The sequence below is a fragment of the Hippocampus guttulatus genome, chromosome 16 (assembly GCF_054856545.1).
Source record: "Hippocampus guttulatus isolate MCC_2025c chromosome 16, RoL_Hgut_1.0, whole genome shotgun sequence".
NCBI classification, from domain to species: domain Eukaryota; kingdom Metazoa; phylum Chordata; class Actinopteri; order Syngnathiformes; family Syngnathidae; genus Hippocampus; species Hippocampus guttulatus.
In genome coordinates, this window is record NC_141276.1 from 14621847 (window position 1) to 14643852 (window position 22006).

General features: G+C 41.8%; 1 protein-coding gene across 1 annotated transcript in view; it reads left to right on the forward strand.

The window, feature by feature from the left end:
• The first annotated feature begins 942 nt into the window (after positions 1–942).
• Positions 943–22006, forward strand: part of gna13b (guanine nucleotide binding protein (G protein), alpha 13b) — a 28776-nt gene continuing 7712 nt past the window's right edge. Inside the window, exons 1-4 of the mRNA XM_086132343.1 lie at positions 943–1297; positions 11062–11291; positions 13747–13797; positions 20507–20707. Coding sequence (XP_085988469.1) covers positions 943–1297; positions 11062–11291; positions 13747–13797; positions 20507–20707 — 837 coding nt within the window. The remainder of the gene's footprint in view (positions 1298–11061; positions 11292–13746; positions 13798–20506; positions 20708–22006) is intronic.

Below are 22006 nucleotides of genomic sequence, written 5' to 3' on the forward strand. Positions count from 1 at the left end.
GGTGTCCCCCGCCTACTGCCTGAAGACAGCTGGGATAGGCTCCAGCACCCCACCCCCCCCGTGACCCTTGTGAGGACAAAGCGAATCAGAAAGTGGATGGAGGAATAAATGCATAAATATGCTCATCTTGTCACCTCACAGTGAGTTGTTGTGTCATCTGGCCACCACACTAAAATATTTCTGGCTAAGTCCCTGCATGCCAATGATTCACTCCTGGCAGAGCCTGGATGCTAAAACTAAATGAGTGACTCATTTTTATGTAGATAAGTCTGAAAAAAAGAAATCTAAAGATAGTTGTACCTTTTTGGATTTTACTTGAGGAGGCAAGGTGTCATCACTAAGCCGCTAATTGAGCCACTGATTAACTTGAGCAGTGGTTCATTCTCAACTGTTGTCACGCTGCGACCCACATTTTCCTATTGTTGCAAAGTTGCAACGCATTTTATAGAAGTTAAGAACAATAAGACTTTTTTAAAATGTTTAAAAATACCCTCTGTAAATAGATGAACGGTATGTTCATTTTTAAACGCATTTTCAAATTAGTGTGACATACCACCAAAACCACACTGCTATGACGTCTTCTTGCCAAAGGCTGAGAGCTGCGCTGTATTTCTTGACAGTAGTACAATTTCCTGATGTCTACCCAATGTTGGTGCATCTAAATTATTTTCCGAAAAAATACGAATACAAATACACATCGTTTTTTACGATGTGTCCACGACCCACCTAAAATGGGTCCACGACCCATTTTTGGGTCGCGCCCCACCAGTTGAGAATCTTTGAATTCCGGTGCGGTACCTCCATTTTTGTCATGTGACTTTATTTTTGTGTATTTCATATGGAAGTAAAAATAGACCTAAAAAATCCAAAGCATAAGCGGCAATAAAAATCCTGTTTACACTGAAGCATTGTCATTGAAAGTGGGGATTCCTATGGCTGTGAATGCATCAGTGGCAGCAGCTTCGGCTGCGCTCAGTCTTCCTCGTTGTGTGCATCGATGAAGTTGTTTCAAAGATGGCGGACTTCCTGCCGTCCCGCTCAGTTTTATCTGTTTGTTTCCCAAACTGTCTCCTCACTAGCGGAGAGGCAGAGCAGCTGCGGAAATCGAAAGAAATAGATAAGTGTCTTATTCGAGATAAGACGTACGTTAAAAGGCTAGTTAAAATCCTCTTACTTGGAGCAGGCGAGAGCGGCAAGTCTACTTTCCTTAAACAGATGCGCATTATCCATGGGCAGGATTTCGATCAGAGGGCCAAAGAAGAATTCAGAGCCACTATTTATAGCAATGTTATTAAAGGTAAGACTATGACAAATACATTTGATCTCTCCCGAATTGTTGTTGCTCTGTTTGCCACATGCTGTAGGCGATTTCGCGTGTAAACACTGATGGTGATGTTGGAAGCTATGCTAACTGCGCTTTGAGATGACCGGGGCCACTTTCTGTTCTCTGCTTTTTTGCTGCACGGGCGAGCAAGAAACGCCCTTGTTATTTGTGTTCGTCTCCACGGTGGGTTCGGCGGGGGACCAACCGTGACCTGAGCTCGTGCAATTGAAGAGCTCTGGAATAAAAAGCTGTCCTCGATTCGTGTTAGGCGTGTATTGTACGTTACGATGGTGGCGGACACTGACGGTTATCGTCTGCCTTTCTTTGTGGGCAGATAACGTGACAGCATCATGAATACAATGACGTATATTTACTGAAACGATCGCCACACGTCGCCATGGACGTTACTCTCCAACTAGACTCCGGACTTTGAATGGTGTAGCTCATTACTAGGGGTGGCATAAATAATTGATTCTTAGCTATAGATGGAAACATTGTAAATCAATTATTGCGTTCGAATAATAATTTAGTAAATAATGTATTGCATACGGAACAAGCAAAAACAAAATCAAAAACTTAGAATGTTTCGGATCTAATTACGATTACCCTCACCCCCACCTCAATATTGCGATGTAATATGCAATTATGTTTTTAACAAACAAGCAATTCATCTTTATCAAACAATAAAATATATATCTTAATGCCCTTCAATGGGGAAAGACAGATGCACGCAGTCGCTGATGCAATCTGTCGTTTTTTTAATAAACAAAAAGAGCAATAACACACACATTCATGGGAGTTGCTGTTAGCCACAACTCACGCCCGTGCGCTCCACACTCGGATTCACTACCGGAGCCAATATTTCCCCCAACCAGACTCCTCCCCTCTCTATGGTGTCACACAAATACAAGAAACAGATATTACAATATTATACATGACAGTGCGGCCCGTGAGTGGTTCGCGTGTCGACCTCACAGTGCAGAGGTCGTGGGTTCGATCCCAGCTCTGGCCTTCCTGTGTGGAGTTTGCATGTTCTCCCCATGCCTGCGTGGGTTTTCTCCGGGTACTCTGGTTTCCTTCCACATTCCAAAAACATGCATGGCAGGCTGATTGCCCACTTTAAATTGTCCCTTGGTGTGAGTGGGAGCGTGAATTGTTGTTCGTCTCTGTGTGCCCTGCGATTGGCTAGCAACCGATTCAGGGTGTCCCTCGCCTACTGCCCAAAGACAGCTGGGATTGGCTCCAGCCCCCCCGTGACCTTTATGAGGATAAAAGCAGATCGAAAAATAGATGCATGGATATACATTACAGTATTGTAGACACATTTACTAAATAATTTGACATGCAGTCTTGAAAGTATTGCCCAGGACACCACTTTATGACCACACAAAGTGTCGCCTTAACATATAATGCTCACTGTATTGTAAATCAATAAGAAATAACACGAATTAAAATGCAACTATAATAATGCAAATACATCTGTGGCTTTACCACTTATTGACTAAATGAAGTTCATCTGCCTTCAGTTTCTTTCATGAAATTGGGTGAAGCAACATCTGGGGCCACATGCGGAGGAATTTCTTCTTTTAATATGTGGTAACCACTGACCACTTTTACAGTGCTTTGCCATTTTCATACTATTTGACCAGAGGATACTCACTCAGTTCTTTCACAAATATGTATATTTTCAATGTTAGATATTCGCCTCAAAGTCCCATGAGATGGAAAACCCATGGAAAATTACACGCACCAAGTACCACTGGGTTTAATTTCAGCATTGACATCTAAGCGAATCACTAAATGTTATTGACTTATTTAGTCGACTAATCATCAACAGTAGTCGTTGTTAATCGACTAATCGGCTCATATGTCAATCGTGCCTTTTCACACCAGGTAGTAGCTGCTCTTATAATAACCATCACTCATTTGTGTTGATGATTCTCCAAATGTAGTCTTTTTATTTCATTTGCTTAATTTGACATTTTAATTCTGAGGCATTGTGTTCTTTTTAACTCAAAGTAAAGGTAACAAGTAATAGATGATTTTTTTCAAATCCAAATCCAAATTTTGTTATATATAACTCATAACGTTTACCACAAAGATTGGAGATTGTTTGAATAAGTGCTCTTTAAACAAGCATTTAAACTTTAAATATCATGAACACAACACTTAACAAGAAATATATTAAGACCCAGGAAAGGAGTTTTTTTCCATCAGTCATCTGAGCTTTAATGAACTTGAGTTGATAGGTGACTGTTGTGATTTTGGTGCAGCTGTGCCACAGGTTAGTGATCAGGGAATTAAATTGTAAAATGTTTCCATGGTGCAATTAAAGGGAAGTTCGCATCATATTTAGTATGTTTGGTGAAATGCACCCAAACCTTTGGATTCTGTTGCTAACACAGTTAGCCATGACACTGCTTAATTAACAGTGCTTCTGTTTACATACCCGGATGACCCGGATTACCACGACTGCACGTCACAGACAAGGCATGCAGCCAAAGCAGCAAATAAATAAATAAATACATAACTGATGAATCTTTGACTATTAAATTAACAGTCGGCCAATTTGATCGTTGACGTCATTGTGACTAGTCGACTAATCTTGGCAGCCCGAATGTTGAGACAGGCATCAAATTGGTGTCATAAGCACAATGAGGACGTGGTTAAATCTGATATCGGTATCATGCGATGTAAAATTTGCTAGGCTAGAAAATATGCCGAGATTTCTTGAAAACTTGTCTCTTGTGGTGGCTCGTAGGAAGGTGAACCTTACATGCTGGTCATGTCAAATCATGGTGTGAGCATTTGAATGTCTGCAATGTCCGCATGAAAACCTTTGTGAGATTGCTTGATTGTTGTGGATCATTTGTGAATTGTTTTGTGTGTGATAAGTAGGGCTGTGCGATATGGCCCAATTATTATTATTTTTTTAAACGCAAGAGTTTTATTTTGAGGCGGCCCGTGGTCGACTGGTTCGCGTGTCGACCTCACAGGGCAGAGGTCGTGGTTTCAATCCCAGCTCTGGCCGTCCTGTGTGGAGTTTGCATGTTCTCCCCGGGCCTGCATGGGTTTTCTCTGGGTACTCGGGTTTCCTCCCATATTCCAAAAACATGCATGGCAGGCTGATTGAACACTCCAACTTGTCCCTAGGTGTGAGTGTGAGCGCGGATGGTTGTTCGTCACTGTGTGCCCTGCGATTGGCTGGCAACCAGTTCAGGGTGTCCCCCGCCTACTGCCCGAAGACAGCTGGGATAGGCTCCAGCAACCCCCGCGACCCTTCTGAGGATAAAGCGGATCAAAAAATGAATGGATGGATTCCAAAAACATGTGTGACAGGTTAATGGAACACTCTAAATCAGGGGTGTCAAACTCATTTCACATTGTGGGCCACATACAGCCTCGGTAGATGTCAAGTGGGCCGGACCATTAAAATTATACGATACTCAATAACTGCTATCAATAACCAACATCATGTCTTTCCTTTGTTTTGGTCTAAAGAAGCACAAGAACATTAGGAAAATGTTGAAATTTAATGAACATATCTTTTACCAAACATTTCATGAAGCACCTAAGATTTCCTTAGACAAATGTGCAATTTACTTTTATCATTCACATATATGCATTGCTACTGATCCCAGTGATTGTACAAAAGCACAAAACTTTAATAAGTAATTGGTATTAAGATTAAACAAGATTCACAAAGAAAGGAATTTTGAAACAATTTACACATGTGCATATAAAATCTAAATGTAATCTGTGCCTTACAAACTAAGGAGAGTGCTATTAAATGTGTAAAGAATAAATTACTCACATATCCTTGATAGCGTCTGTTATGTTGTGTCTGTCTCAGTGACAGACTGAGACTGCTGTTGTCTTCTTTTCTGATCAAAACCATGTTGTCCTTCCTCTGATCAAAACTGTGTGTCCCCTAGTGGATACCCCATGAATTGCAACTTATAAAAAATATTCATTCTGTGTCTTTTATGCATTTTTTCACTTTTAAATGATGCTGCGGGCCTGATCGAACATCCGGTTCCGGCCAGTGGGCCATATGTTTGACACCAATACTCTAAATTGTCTCTCGTGTGAGTGTAAGTGCGGATAGTTGTTCATGTACTTGTGCCCTGCGATTGGCTGGCAACCAGTTCAGGGTATCCCCAGCCTACTGCTGCCAGAAGACAGCTGGGACAGGCTCCATCATGTGCAAGCGGCTCAAAAAATGCGTGGATGATGCATGGGGGGATGTATGTGTGTGTGTTTGTGTGTGTGTGTGTCACGCAAGTCTGAAGAAAATCAGCCACTGTTCTCATCTGCTGTGAGGTGACAAAGATAATTTTCATTTTTATTTGAGAGAAGCACTTCAAGTATTACAAGTGCAGTTAAAGCAAACCGTTTGCATTGTTTCAGATGTGTTCTGCAGTGTTTGACAGTAAAACCAAATCGGAAACTTGAGGGTCCCGCGATAAAATTTAAGTCAGGAAATTCAGCCAAATTGTTCTGGAAGTGAATTTCAATAGGTTGGCAGTTATGGGTACATCATAAACAGTTACATTTATTCCCATTCGCACAGTTTGTTGTTTGGTAAAAGTAACTTACTTTTCTGTGAAAAGGAGCAAATAGGGAAGTGTGATTTGAGAGGGTGGAAATGCGTGAAGGGGAAATGACACAGTTGATGATGTTTACACCAAATAGGAAACTTCATGTCAGTCTCCCTCCTGAATTTGGTTGCACCTCTGTTTTGACTAAGTTGTCTGACTCATGGTTAACACACAGATACCACCTTAAAAAGAGACATTTGAATAGTAATAATAAATAAATAGATGAATCTAACACTATCTTTACTTTGGCGTGTCTAGTTAGAACCTTGTGAAATGTTGGTTGCTGTTAACCAGTAAGCAATAGAAAAATGATCAAAACTCTTATGAAAGGGTGAAACAGATACAGTAAAAGCATGGCTACTTTTATTGCTATGGATTTACATCCAAGTGCTCTTGTTAACAAACTGGGCTTTTGTGCTCTTGTAGGAACTCCCAAAGTGGAACTATTTTGTGAAATTGATTCCACCAAAGTAAATAAAAGTAAATTTATATTACTGGTGATAGAGAATCCTGTTTTTTTATGAAAATGCATTACTTTGGACACAGTTATTGTTTTGCACTGAAGGAAGGTAACTATTAAGCCTTATTTGTTGTGAATAAAAGTGGTTTTGTTGTATAGATCGTTGCTATAATCACACTTATTTCCTATTGGTTCCTTTTGAAATGATTTGACGTGAAGACGTGAAGAAAAAAATAACGGAGAAGAAATTGTTTGGTTCCTGTATTTGGATGGATACTGACCAATAAACCCTGTGTAAAAGTATGACGGAGCCACAAAATGAGAAAACCCCCCCAAGTTGAATAGTTGAATAATCGGATCGTAGCACTCGGAATCGTATTCTAATCAATCGGTGAGGTGCCTTAGATTTCACACCCCTAATCAATTTATAGGTAGAACAGGGGTGGCCAACACGCAGCTCGCGAGCCGCATGCGGCTCTTTGGCTGGTTCAATGCGGCTCCCGGGCTTTCACACGACAATTGTCGAAAATGCCTCGGCGATGGCGCTGCCATTCAAACAACGGTGCTTAATACACAGAACGTACTACGTCAGCCTATCATAAATCCCGTTACTTGATAGACATGGAGGGCAACCAATCAGATGACTGAATCATCGCTCATGCGCAGACAACGGCGCTAAGTGCTAACCTAGTCAGCGAATGCGAATTACCTCTGTTTTTCTCAACTCAACTAAACTCAAATGTATTTATAGAGCACTTTCAAACAGCCATCGCTGCACACAAAGTGCTGTACATGGAGCAACTAACATATACAACAGTAAAGCAAAACAACAAATCAGTATCAAAGACGGTAGAGAGCACCAAACAGTATAACTAAGATCATAATTTGGGTCATGCTGAGTCAAACGCCAAAGAATACAAGTGAGTTTTGAGGCGGGTTTTAAAGATTTTGAAACACTTTCACAATATTTTGTTACTCCAATATTTTATTTACTCAAGCAGGATCGTTGATAATAGACACGCAGAAATGAACACAAGACACTGAACTTTGCTAGAATATGAGCGCCATTTATTCCGCCACAAAGAATCAGCACAGCAATACAATCACAAGTTGGTTCAATGCAATAAGTACAATCAAACTCTCACCGTAACACACTGGGAAGGAGAGCCAACATTCCCGGCAGAGTGTGCATCCAACCAGCTGGGCGTCCGTACGCAACCCGCAGTAGACTCTACCAGAGTTTAGCTCCCAATTCCTTTTCTACGCTCAAATGTTCATGTGCCACAGAGGGGAGGGTGGCAGGCCCAAACTCTCTGGCACCACTGAACAGCCTTCTTCTTCGATAACAGGTGTCATACACATCTGAGTCTCAAAATAATCATGTTTTGCTCAAGCAATCCCACACCTCATTCCCAAGGGACATGCACATCTGTTTCCAACAACATTGTTTTACCCAAACAATCATGCACTGCTTTCTCTCAGGGAACACTGACCACCCCTGATCGATTGGATCCATAAATCAACCGCAGCCACTATTGTAGCTTCTATTCTATACACCTTATAATCCAGTGCGCCCTATATGTGAAAACAGTTTCAAAATAGGCCATTCATTGGAAGCGCACCTTATAGTGCAGAAAAGATGGTAGCCATACCTACCATTATCTACCTTCCCTTGTATGATGCACAGAGGCACTGGCTAGGGCTGGACAATTAATCCAAATCTGATTGTGATTTTGATTTTGGCTCCTACCGATATTTAAAATAACAGCATAAATATAATAGAGACCACTATCTTGTCTTAGCTGTGTGTGTTAATGCACAGCATGTTTGCATGCATGTTTGCATTGAGGATGGAGAGGAAGAAATTTCATCTATGCTGCATGTCATACATAAAGCATATTTGACAATAAAGTTGACCTTGAGATAAGGATAATGCTTATTCTAGGTTCCAATGTGTGAAAAGATGCAGGGCATCAAATATGTGGATGTAGCAGCACGAAAACGAAAGAGGGTTGAATTTCACATGATATTTACATGGTCATGATGCTACAATGATAGGTTTGAGTAGTTGAATTGGAGTAGTTGCAAAAATCCTAAATTTTGAAAGAAATGAATTATCATTTCAATTATTATTTTAATCTCAACCAAAATAATCGTGATTGTTATTTTTTCCATAATCGTCCAGCCCTAGAGCTACACAATTGGAGAAGTAGCACAGAACAGATCTTTCTGCTCATCTATGACAAGTGCTGCCTAACTTCCCAACACTCCCTTTAGCAGTTTCCCTTTTCTTTTACTTGACTTGTTTAGCAACAATTCAACATGTTGACCTGGCTGAGGCTTACTTCTGCAGCGCAGCTGCTTCTGGCATCTGTGATTGTGTGAATATATTGTGCTTAGGTGGAACTTAGGTCTCTATTTGAGCACTGGCAACAAACAATTGTTGTCAACGTGCCCCGACCCCCAGGCAAAAACGTAGGCAAAGCACGGGACATTTAAAAGAAATAAACAAGATAAATTATGGCCAGCGGATGGCAGCCTTATTATCTCTTGTTTGGGATCGAAGAATGCGGAAGCATGTGAATATGGCAAATCTTTGATCAATCACACGCTGCTTTTAATGGTCACATTTCCAAAGTGTTTTTTTTTTAGCTAAATATGCAACAGTGAGTGTCGCAAAACACAAAAGAGAATAAAGATACATTTAGAAATGGAAGCGATGATGCAACACACACACACACACACACACACACACACACACACACACACACACACACACATACACACACACACTATCAAGTTCGTAAATTGTCAAATGCAAAAATGTTACACTCATGGCTATTTGGAAACACATTACTGCATTTTGCCATAAAAAGCACTTTTTCATTGTTGTTGTGAAGAAATGCTCCATTTCACACACTGGAAATATTATTATTATTATTTTTTTTTTTATGTAAGTGAAATGATTTTCGGATGTATTTCACCCCGTCAATCACAAATGCAGTGGCTATTAGATTTTTGTTGGTGATTGTCAATGCATGGTATGGTTAACATGCCGGCCTCACAGTGCAGAGATCCTGGGTTTGATTCTGGCTCCGGCCTTCCTGTGTGGAGCTTGCATGTTCTCCTCGTGCCTTTATGGGTTTTCTGCGGGTACTGCGGTTCCCTCCCACATTCCAAAAACATGCATGGCAGGTTAATGAACACTCTAAATTGTCGCTAGGTGTGATTGTGAGCATGGATGGTTGTTCGTCTCTGTATGCCCTGAGATTGGCTGGCAACCAGTTCAGGGCGCACCCCGCCTACTGCCCGAAGACAGCTGGGATAGGCTCCAGCACGCCCAACAACCTTTGTGAGGATAAGCGAATTAGAAAATGGATGGCTGGATGATCAATGCGATAGTCTGCCTCGCGACATGGGTACATAGATATTTTGACGTGATTACGCTGACATTAACCATTCGTTGTTTAATTACATACCCAACAATTCAATAACATGCATACTGAAGATAGTATGACTACATTTGCTTCACGTCAATCATTTGTGATTGGTTGATCGAGGATGCGGAGGCAGAACATCCGCCAACATATGCAACTGCCCTAGTCACATAAGGATACAAATAGTTTTCCGTTTACAGCCAAGAGTTCGGCACAGAGCCAGTGATGGTTACGCACTGCGAGAACAAGCACAACACAGAGTCATTCACTTGTCTGCCCAGAAAAAATATATATACTCCAGTGAAACTCCTCTACAACGAAACCTACATGTGCGAAAATACACCCTAGTGTGAAACAATCTTCATGCATTAAAGCCATTCCCTCTTTTCTGCTTCCCCCTACAACGAAAAGTCCCACCGTTGCGTAATACGAAATCCTTTTCTCCACCCTTGCCTCACAAGGTTCCCTACGATGAAAACAAGCCTCCCGCAAAAGTCTAATCCAACCTCAGCCTGCCACAGCCACTGCTACTGGTTTGCTAGGAAACGGCAACAGCAACCATCACACTGGTTTACACATGTGCAGTAGTACAGGAAGCATTTGTTATTGTTAGCACGTGGTTAGATATTTCACGAGTAGTTTCAGACACAGCACGAACGTTACATTGCTTGGTTTAAAATGGCTACAAAACGGACCTTTGCAGACCAAGGCTCATCACAAGGAGTTCACAAAAGAAAAGATTTAACACTTGAAGACAGGATAAAAGTCATAAAGATGAAAGATGGAGGAAGCAAAGTAAAAGACATTATGCAAGAAATTGATGTCAGTGTCAGTGAAAAGTGAATGCTGATCGTAATCTTTTTTCTTTCTACGTTGGCAATATGAAGTGTCAACTAAGTGTATGCTCTCATACTTATGCACTATTGGAATAAAAATAAAGAGTACACTTACCTGTATACGTTTTGTGTGTGTGTTTGTGTTTACGTCTAAGATAAAATTTGCTTTCATGAAAAGTCCCCTGTTGTGAAAAAAATCTGGGTGCAAGCATGATTTCGTTGTAGAGGAGTTCTACTGGTCATACATTTTTTGTGTAAACCGAATCGTTCATAAATAGAGCCGAGGTTTCACTGTATTTGTAATGTCCGTCAGTTTGTTATACACGCATTTTCACTGCACTACTTGTCATAGCATGTGATGCCAAATGTAATGAGAATTAAAATAAGTGTTTTCTCATTGCAGGTATTCGAGTCTTAGTGGATGCTCGAGAGAAGCTTCACATCCCATGGGGAAACTTGTCCAATCAGCGTCATGGTGATATGTTGATGGCGTTTGACACCCGGTCTATGATGGCCCACGGCCATGGTATGGTGCAGCCCAAAGTTTTTCAGCATTACCTGCCATCGATCCGGGCCCTGTGGACTGACCAGGGAATCCAGAATGCCTATGACCGCCGCAGAGAATTCCAATTGGTAAGTAGACAAAATTTACAGTTTATTCATGGGGCTGTACTGGTCCAGTCTTAAAATTTAGAAAATGCCAGATTGTAAGGAACAAAACTGTCTCGTCTTTAAAATGGCAGAGCTGCAACTTGCCCATAGGGTTTGTATTTCCGTTCCTGCTACAGCCGTATGAACTCAGTGCTGTGCTGTTAAAAAAAAAAAAACTCGGGCCTGATGGCATCACTTGAAAATGGCAGATCATCACCCAGCCAAGCTTTACATGTCATTGGCACATAAACTCAGTGTTGGAAGGTATATCATCAAGAATTGATTCTGAATGGCTTACTTTTAGATGTGCTTTGGGGGTCTTTGGAGTGTACAGACAAGCTTTGACAGTAACAGAGAAAGCCTCATCCTGACATTTGATGGAGCAGAGCTGCAGCTGCTATGCAAACAGAGATGCACACAGGAAAGCAGTTGAAAGGGAGCCTTATTTTTCTGCTTTCTGTCACTCTTCCCATACCATGACTTCATCAGGCAGAGCCACTGGTCCAAATGCTCGCTGCCACTGGAGCATATTGCTCCTCTTTTTCTGTGACTCAACTCAGCCCGTAAATGTGTCGGGTAACAAGTGCTCTCCTGTTTTGTTTCACAAATTGTACATCATAATACAACCTGGAATCAGTTTTTGCACAATAGAAAATTGAGCATCAACGCTTTATCCTCATGATGGGCGTGGGCGTGCTGGAGCCTATCCTTGCTGACTTAGGCGGTATACACCCTGAACTGGCAGTCATATCTAGGTTTAATTGAGAGTGCTCAATTTACATACCACGCATGTTTTTGGAATGCATGAGGAAACCTAAACACCCAAGAGAAAACACAGGCACGGGGGGGACCATGCAAACTCCACAAAGGAAGGCCGGTGCCCGGAATCGGACCCATGACTTCTGCACTGTGAGGCGGATGAGTTGAACATCCGCCCACTGTGCTGCACTAAACAAGACCTTTATCCTTCCATCTGTCCATCCATTTTCAACACCGCTTATCCTGTACAGAGTGGCGGGGGGTTGCTTGAGCCTATCCGAGCTGACTTCAGGCCAAAGGCCGACTACACCCTGAACTGGTCACCAGTCAGTTGCAGGGCACATATAGTGACAAAAAAACATTCACGCCACCCCCATTCACAGAATCGGAACCAACCCCACGCTCCCCACACACAACTTAGGTGAGTGTACTACACCATTAGTGACTCTAAACAAGATCTAGTTCAGTTTAACCCTTTCATCTCCCCTGTAACCTGAAAACATGATAAACTGTCCACTGTAGTAACCGGTGTCCCTGAAAGGGTTAATTGAAGTCTTGTTTGTTTCCCCACCCCTTGGAGCGGTTCAGTTGTACAGCTGTGAACAAAAGAATCTGGTGCAGACTAAATCAATCAGTACAAGATCTTGTGCTTATTCATGTTGTGCGTGCCAGTAGCACCCGACCAAATAGTATATTCACATCAATGCCTCGGCACACAATTATTTTGAAGTTGTCCCCGGCTGACTTTATTTTGAAGTTGTTGTGCGTAACAGATGACTTGACTCATCTCCTATTGACGTCAATACCACAATGTCGTATTCAGTTAAATTAAGCCCCATTAAAAAAATAATAATAATAATTATGCTGACTCTGTATTGTACAGCGCCTGTTGTCAGCGTTTAGCACCGGTGCCAACGTTGGAGACTAGCTTGCCAAGCAAGCAAATCAGCGAGTTCCGTCGGATCAAAGCCAGTTTAATAGACTTAAATAACAGTATGACAGTCACCTTTCCTGCTGATCACTTGTTGATAATCTAAAACAGGGGTGTCAAGCTCATTTTTGTCGCAGGCCACGTTAAAATGATTGTTTACCTTGGAGGGCCGTGATGACTGAAACTTTATCAAGAAGTCAACAATAATGTTTTGTTCAATTATTGTTTCAGTAACTGTAATGAGGGGTTTGGTAACAAGAAAATGGTTACAATATGTCACTGATTTATTGCATATGAAATTTGAAAATTTGGTCGAGATTTTCGAAAACATCATGGAAGTTGTCATCTTTGACTTGCTTTCGCGGGCCACTTAAAATGATGTGGCGGGCCACATCTGGCCCCCGGGCCTTGAATTTGACAAATATAATCCAAAAAATGAAAACCAGTTGGTTGTTCATTATTAAGCAGAAATATGTTTGTCTTCTGTATAACCAAGCAAATTATACTACAACAAATATATGTTGTGTGTAAATATAAAACCTGCGATTGGCTGGCAACTGATTCAGGGTGTCCCCCGCCTACTGCCCGAAGACGGCTGGGATAGGCTCCAGCACCCCCCGCGACCCTAGTAAGGATCAAGCGGTTCGGAAAATGGATGGATGGATAAATATAAAACCGATGGTAAATTGTGAAAATTTTCAGGAAAGACAATTAGTTTTTCACGCCCTCTTTTTCTCTCTGTCTCAGGGGGAGTCCGTCAGGTATTTCCTGGACAATTTGGAAAAACTCGGACAGTCGGTAAGTCTCAGAAGTCTCTCAAATGGATGCCACTTTCCAGTGCCGCCCTAACAGTAAAACCCCTCTACAAAGAAACCTACATGTGCGAAATTACCCCCTAGTGTGTAAAAATCTTCATGCATTAAAGCCATTTCCTCTTTTCTGCTTCCCCCTACAATGAAAAGCCCCCCTTTGCGTAATACGAAATCCTTTTCTCCACACTTGCCTCACAATGAGGTTCACTACAACGAAAACAAGCCTACCGCAAAAGTCTAATCCAACTTCACCCTGCTACAGCTACAGCCACAGCCACTGCTTAGCTAGGAAACGGCAACAGCAATCACCACACTGGCTTACACATGCGCAGTACTACAGGAAGTATTTGTTATTGTTCGCACGTGGTTAGAAATTTCACTAGTGTTAAACAAATACAATACATCCTGATTTATATAGCGCTTTCACAACAGCAGCAGCTGTAACAAAGCGCTTAACAAAACAGTTAACATAAAGTAAAATATTAAACAACACAGAATATAAAACATGGACAGTCGTGCAGTCCTAACCACTTTTCACCTCATACGCTTTGTTGTTTAAAGCAGTTTGAGATGAAACAGGAGAGAATCGTGTGGAGCGTTCACACGTACAAAGCCGCTGAGTGTATCAGCACCGGCACAGCGTCGGTGCAGCCCCACTTGCGTTCACACGGCAGTTTCTGCAGCGGAGCAAAATGACAGTAAACAAATGAGCTGTCGTGTTGGTTCTTTTTAAAACGTATACACAACTCAAGCGACTACTCTACAGGCACGTCCTTCTCCTTCTCGGTCTCCGTGCCTTCTGCTTGAGAGTGACCGCCCCCGAAAACGTAAATCAACGATGACTTCAATGACACTCAGAAAAGCAAACACGTAATGCGCCAAACAGAAAATCAAGAGAGGAAATCACAAAATAAATTATATGGGGTGCGGGGGGTTGTGAACACACAACAAAGGAATAAACTACACAAACAACTCCGAGACAGTCCAGTCTCCTACAAAAGGAAAGATATTACCAGCCAAGTCTTGTGTCGTTATTAAACAAACACATGACGGAAGTCCAACAGAGCACGAAAGCAACGCATTCTCGCCGTGCGTAATCAACTCTTCACAAGCATTTGCTCTGGAGCAAATTTAACCCAGTTGCGTTCACACGTGCAAATTCATATCGGTGCTGCTTCGCAAACGAGCATTTGCTCTGGAGCAAATTTTTAAACCACCTCCTTGAGGTGGATCAAATTTGCTCCGGTGTAAGCTGTTTTCCGGGGCTAGGGCGGAGCTAATTTGCACGTGTGAACACTAATGGGGCAGTCCCGGTGTAGCACCGGACCAAATCTTGCCGTGTGAACACCCCTCATGTCTCCTTTCACCAGTGGATCAGAGACGTCTTGCTCAAAATCAAATAGGTGTATGCTCATACTTATGCACTATTGGAATAAAAATAAAAAGTAGACATATGTTTTGTGTGTGTGTTTTCGTCTGAGATAAAATTTCAATGTAGAGGAGTTCTACTGTAATATAAAACAAATGTATGTTAATGTTAAACAAAATCAAATAAATGTATGCTCATACTTATGCACGATTGGAATAAAAATAAAGAGTACACATATATGTTTTGTGTGTGTGCGTGTGCGTGTGTGCTTATGTCTGAGATCAAATTTGCTGTAGTGAAAAGTCCCCTGTTGTGAAATATTTCTGGCTGCAAACATGATTTCATTGTAGAGGAGTTCTACTGTACACAGTAACACAGATTCTGAAAAATAGCATGATAATGTTCGGGAAAAAAATGCACTTGTATCGTTGTCATGACATTGGCTCTTAAATCACCCAAAGATGGCGCTCAAACCAAACGGAAGTGCAGAACAAATGCTTTTTGATTTTCAATCACACTCAAAAACGTGTGGTTGTGGTCAGTCACAAATTACCTCAAAGTAAAGAAGAGGCCATTTTTATTGATTACACTTTATTGCTTATTTCTGAGGTTGTTATAAGTCAATTGGCTGTCAAATTATATCTATCAGTTATTTAATCAACCAAAAGAAAGTGACATTTGCACTAAGCACTAGGTTTTTGTGCAGTTCATCACAATTTTTTTGGGCCAAGAAATTTCCAGTCATGCTTTCTTTTCGACCAATGTTGTGTTTAGCTTCTCTGTGTTACACAGAATATCACAGAACAAAAGCGACTGTTATTTGTCATCAAATCCAAAGACATGTCATGATCCATTGCAGCGTGCTAAAACCAGTTAAATGTCTTTGAATCCTCCTTCCATCATAATTCAGTCTTAAAATTTGATTTCTTCACATTCTGTTCACTAATTGGGCTGCAGTGTTTCCTGACCCCCACCCCGCAGGTGTACCGACATGTACCAATGTGACCGGAACCTCAACATTGGAAAAATGGGACTGCTGGGATTGAATTGTATTGTACTTATTATTCTTTAGTGACATTTTCAACATACAAAAACAAAGAAACCTGGATTTGCAATATATATATATATATATATATATATATATATATATCAGTGAACAATTAAAGCTCACACAGAAGAGTAGAATGTTGCCCTACTGTGAGATTCTTTGTGACTAATCCTGTCTCCATCTAGTTGTACTTCACCTTCTTGGAAACTTGGTGGGGTGGGGCTAAAAATAGTACTGTAAATAGGGCTCGATATGCATTGGAATCCACAAAAGCCGCATTGTGTCAAATCAAGGCCTCATGATGGAAATGTACTAAAGGGGTGTTCACACGGCAACTTTTACTCTGGTGTAGCACCGGTGCTGCCCCCGTAGAGCGTTCACACGTACAAAGTTATACTGCTGTAGCCCCTGAAAACAGCTTAAGCTGGAGCAAATTTAACCCTGCTTAGGGGGTGGTTTAAAAATTTACTCCGGAGTAAATGCAAGTTTGCGGGGCAGCACCGATATAAAATGGGAGGTGTGAACGCTCCACGGGTAGACTCACTACGCGTGAGAAGAGTTGATTACATACGGGTATTCTCGGCGTTTGGTGACGCCATGGCGACCGTCCACATGGCCATGAATGACACGATGTCGTCGATTTGTTGCCCGAATGAATCGTAGAATGCGTTGCTTTCATGCTCTGTTGTACTTCAGTCATCTTTCCATTCTCTCTCTCATCCCTTTACGGTGTCTGATAGACCACAGCCATCTCGTTACCTCTGCGTCCCGCGTCCTAGACGCACAATTTTCCCGCGGGACGCACAGTTCCAAATAATGTGCGTTTTTGGGACGCAAGGAAATTTCTCAGTCAAAACAAAACAAAACAAAAAATCTACGACACACACACACACACGCAGGCTAGCGATCCCTCGGCTGTGCAGCAGACAACAGCCGTGTTTATGATTCGTCAATTAAAGATGATTAGACAATTAAGGATGGAAGAGACCTGCTTTTGTTCTTATAAGCCTCCTCTCTGTCTGTCTCTCGCTCTCTCTCTCTCTCTCTCTACCACGGCATGCCACATGCACGCACATGCGCGTGCACACACACACACACACAAAAGCACACACTAGCACGCATCGTAAACAACACTTAGCCACCGATTAAAGATCAAAGAGTAACCCACATAAAACAGAAAGAAGATGCACAGCCAATCAAAATTGCTTTGCATCTTCTCAGTCCCCCCCCCCCCCCCCTCACCCCACATGTACCGTATTTTCACGACCATTCGGCGCACTGTATTGTTGGGCGCAGTCTCAGTAAAGGGTGCTATTTCTGTATTTGACACATACACAAAACGCACTATTATTGGGCGCAGCCAGGCATGGTAAAACAGACGCCATCTTAAACATACGGCATGTTAGGGGCGTGCCTTTAGCGTCCTCTTACTCGCTCACCCTTCACTCATTGGCGACTGGCACCTGCTAGGGGCGTGCCTTTAGCGTCCTCTTACATGCTCACCCTTCACTCATTGGCGACTGGTACCTGCTAGGGACGTGCCTTTTGCGTCCTCTTACACGCTCACCCTTCGCTCATTGGCGACTGGCACCTGCTAGGGGCGTGCCTTTAGCGTCCTCTTACACGCCCACCCTTCACTCATTGGCGACTGGTACCTGCTAGGGACGTGCCTTTTGCGTCCTCTTACACACTCACCCTTCACTCATTGGCGACTGGCACCTGCTAGGGGCGTGCCTTTAGCATCCTCTTACATGCTCACCCTTCACTCATTGGCGACTGGTACCTGCTAGGGACGTGCCTTTTGCGTCCTCTTACACGCCCACCCTTCACTCATTGGCGACTGGTACCTGCTAGGGATGTGCCTTTAGCGTCCTCGTACACGCCCACCCTTCACTCATTGGCGACTGGTACCTGCAAGGGGCGTGCCTTTAGCGTCCTCTTACACGCCCACCCTTCACTCATTGGCGGACTTCCACATGCCTGTCTCCTTTTCTCTGTATAAACAGCGTGTCGGCCAGAAGTGCTCTCAGTCAGGCTTTGGAACTCGGCGCATACACTAGACGCTCCTGTCCATTATGTAGAAAATTTAAGGCTTTTAATGGCGCCTTTTAGTCGTGAAAATACGGAACTGTATATGTTGCTCTATGTGACTCACGGTTGTTTTGCTGACTTTCACTGCTTCTCACGGACCGTTTACGGACTTTTTGCGGACTTCAAAAAAAATTGTTTTAAAATATTTTTTTTAGGAATATGTTTGAAAAAAATCTGTGATGCATTGAAGCCGTGATAAACGAACCGCGAAATAGCGAGGGATCACTGTATAGGCTAATCGCTATGAAAAATATTATGAAACAGGATTGGTTATTCTGTAATTTACTGGTTGTACCATGGTAACTTTAGGAATAAAACATTTGTCACAACGTGTAGTAATGCTAATGTTAACTGTTGGTAGAACTCATGATGACGTGTGTTAGAGTCTTTCGTCAAATTGATAGTAGATTACACATGGCATCATTTTGGGAAGAGGATGTCAAGCCACATCAATACTTACCTGTATTAATGATTACCAGTAAATTAATCTTTGCAGTGTGAGATTGGAAAAAAATACTCAGATTTTGTTGTATGTTGTATTCATGATGCCATATGAGTACAACATATTTTGATCCATTTATTTAATTGAATAAACCTGGAGTGCACAGCTACTGATGGAATGTTCATTGTTAATGCATAGTTTTCAAACATTTATAATAATAATAATTTACCCTTGAAACATTATACTTTTGAGTTTCAGAATTTTTGATTATGAATATCAGTCAAAATAGAAAAATGTGTTCCCATGATGAACGTTTACGGAACCCAAAATTAGTTACCGTGGTATCCCATTGGGTAATCCGACGGAACCGAAAAACGGTTACCGTGAATTTCCGAAATCCTCAGGCCTGCTCCTGAATTATTTAAATTTTTGCAGCATTTGTTTATAATTGTATGTATATGTTGTTGTTTGTGTTATTCATATGCAATTGAATAAGTAGACCGTTTCAGAATTCGAAATTTGGGACTCTCTCAATGCATAATGGGACTCATACTTTTCTGATCAGCGAGTCCCTGGGACTCACTGGTGGTAAACTGTAAAATTATCACTGGACCACAGCGTTGATTTGTCTGGAGAAGTATAAACCCTGGTTTTTCGATATGTCACAAACAAGGCGGGGAAAAGGAAGTACACTTTACACATACACGTTTTATTTCCATATTATTCCATTCATCGTATTGCACGGCCGCAGAAGCGGCCGTGTGAATGCAAGTGGGGCTGCACCAGGGTTAACACGCTTCTCTTTCGTCAGCAGCTTTATACATGCGAACGCTCCATAAAATTTACACCGGTGTAAGATATTTTGCAACAAAATACATCGGTGCAGCACCGATGCAAATGTGTGCCGTGTGAACACCCCTAAAGACAGTTAGCCAAAAAGAAGAGCAATTCAAAATGCTGACTTCAAAATGTGGCTTCATATTTGATTATTAATCACTCCTTCCATTTCCTTTCCAGTTGGCAGCTCGGTTTCTGATGAATGACCAGTTGAACGTGAACTTAACATATAACTTAAGCGAACGATACCATGATGCAAACTTGAACAGTCAGAAACAATGGAGTAATAGCACACAGCTTAACAACTTGAAATTCATAATTTTTATGACTTCAAACACTTGCTACAAGCACCGTACATTCCCGACGTAAAGAAAAGACCCTGACGTGAAAAAAATGCATAAGGTAAAATGACTTCGATTTAAATTTGTCACAGGTTAAAGGTAACGATTGAAGAGGCCTCATCAAAAGCTCCAACCATAGCTTCCATAATGCAATGGTGGCTTATGTTGACCAGTGCGTGCCGTGATGCACTGTGAAAGTGGGTTTGGAAAGCAAGAATCGATGTGGAATTGGTCTGGCTCACACATACGCGCGCACACACACACACACACACACACACACACACACACACACACACACACACACACACACACACACACACACACACACACACACACACACCGCACATCAGTATGATCTTGGCCAATGCTGTGTCGTGTCCGGAATGCAATACACACACGCACTCTCCAAAAGCCCGTCATTTGTTTATGTTCTGTGGTATTCCAGGAATGCTGAGTTTTAAATGGGGACATGAACAAAGCAACACAAGAAGTGAAGGCACCGCATTTATCTCGACTACACAGCAACTGACGGGCACGGAAATGTGAATTTGGTTTTCTCCTTTCCAGGACTACCTCCCCAGCCAGCAGGATATCCTCTTGGCCCGAAAGCCCACCAAGGGCATCCACGAGTACGACTTTGAGATTAAAAATGTGCCTTTCAAAATGGTGGATGTAGGGGGTCAGCGTTCAGAGAGGCGGCGCTGGTTTGAATGCTTCGACTCAGTCACTTCCATCCTTTTCCTTGTGTCCTCCTCTGAATATGATCAGGTGAGTGACATTCACAGCCTTGAAAGATTCAGATTCAGGTAGTTACAGCTTTGGATAAAATTGAAGTTCTTTTGTCGACTACAATATCATCCGGGATACTGGTCCAACTCCAATTTTTCTGTACCGTATTTTCCGCATTATAAGGCACACCTAAAAGCATTCAATTTTCTCAAAAGCCGACAGTGCGCCCTATATTCCGATGGGCCTAATATAAAGAGACTGTAACCCTCTTTCTATTCCCCATTAAGTTGTTTCCCTGTTAGTGTTCCGATGCCATCTAGTGGTGATTATTAGCAGGAACCAATTGTAACCTAAAGGGGTTCTGCCGAACACTAATTGACAGGTGCTTTCGCCAACACTCAGACTACTACTTTGTGAGCTATAGGCAGCCATTATGAAACAAAGATAATACCAAAAGCATAGTTAATTACTGACTAAACGAAGGAAGAAGGAGACAAGCAAGCCTTATTATAGTTATACTATTTAGCTCCTTATGGATGTGAGCCTATGAGGTTTGTATGCCTTTTTGTTGAATCGATTGTCTTCATAACTTTTGTCTTTTCATTTATTGTTTTGTAATTCCATTTATGTTTCATTTCCGTGTTTGTGACCAGTTCTCATTGTTACAGCTACAGCGGTTGTGAAGGCTCTATATAAATAAAGCTATATTGTATGGTTTTCCCTTTAGCGTAGCACCACAAAATGGAACCACAGCCACTTTTATCACTTCTATGCGCCTTATAATGCAGTTTTAAAATAGGCCTTTCATGGAAGGAGCATTTTATAATCCGTAGCGCCTTATGGTGCAGAAAATACGGGGTTTTTTTTTTCAAAATTAGAGATATGTTACAGAGTCAAGCTCAGTCAAACATTTTACTGTAGTCATTATCAACTGCCAGGTTTAATATGAAGTTAACTATTTTTGAGAGACAAAAACAAATAACTGCAGAATGTGAGATACAAGTTTAATTTGTTCCTTGACCATGCTTGTAACTCAAAATACTAGTATCTCAACTCATCTATCCCAGCTTCCCAAAAACATAATTTCTAAAGAATAAAAATTGCTTTGTATTTGTGTGTTGCTGTTTATAATAACTTCAGTAACTTATAAAAATCTGTCGATGTTTAGCCAGCATCGACAGAAAACAAGTCCAGCACTCGTCAATGTAGTTGGCTCGCGGGGCAGGCACATCGATTAAATAGATTTATCATTACACCCCTTTTTATGAATTGTAAAATGCTATGCCTTTATTTAGATTCCACCCACTTTGGCTCATTAGTTTTCAATGTATTTCTTTG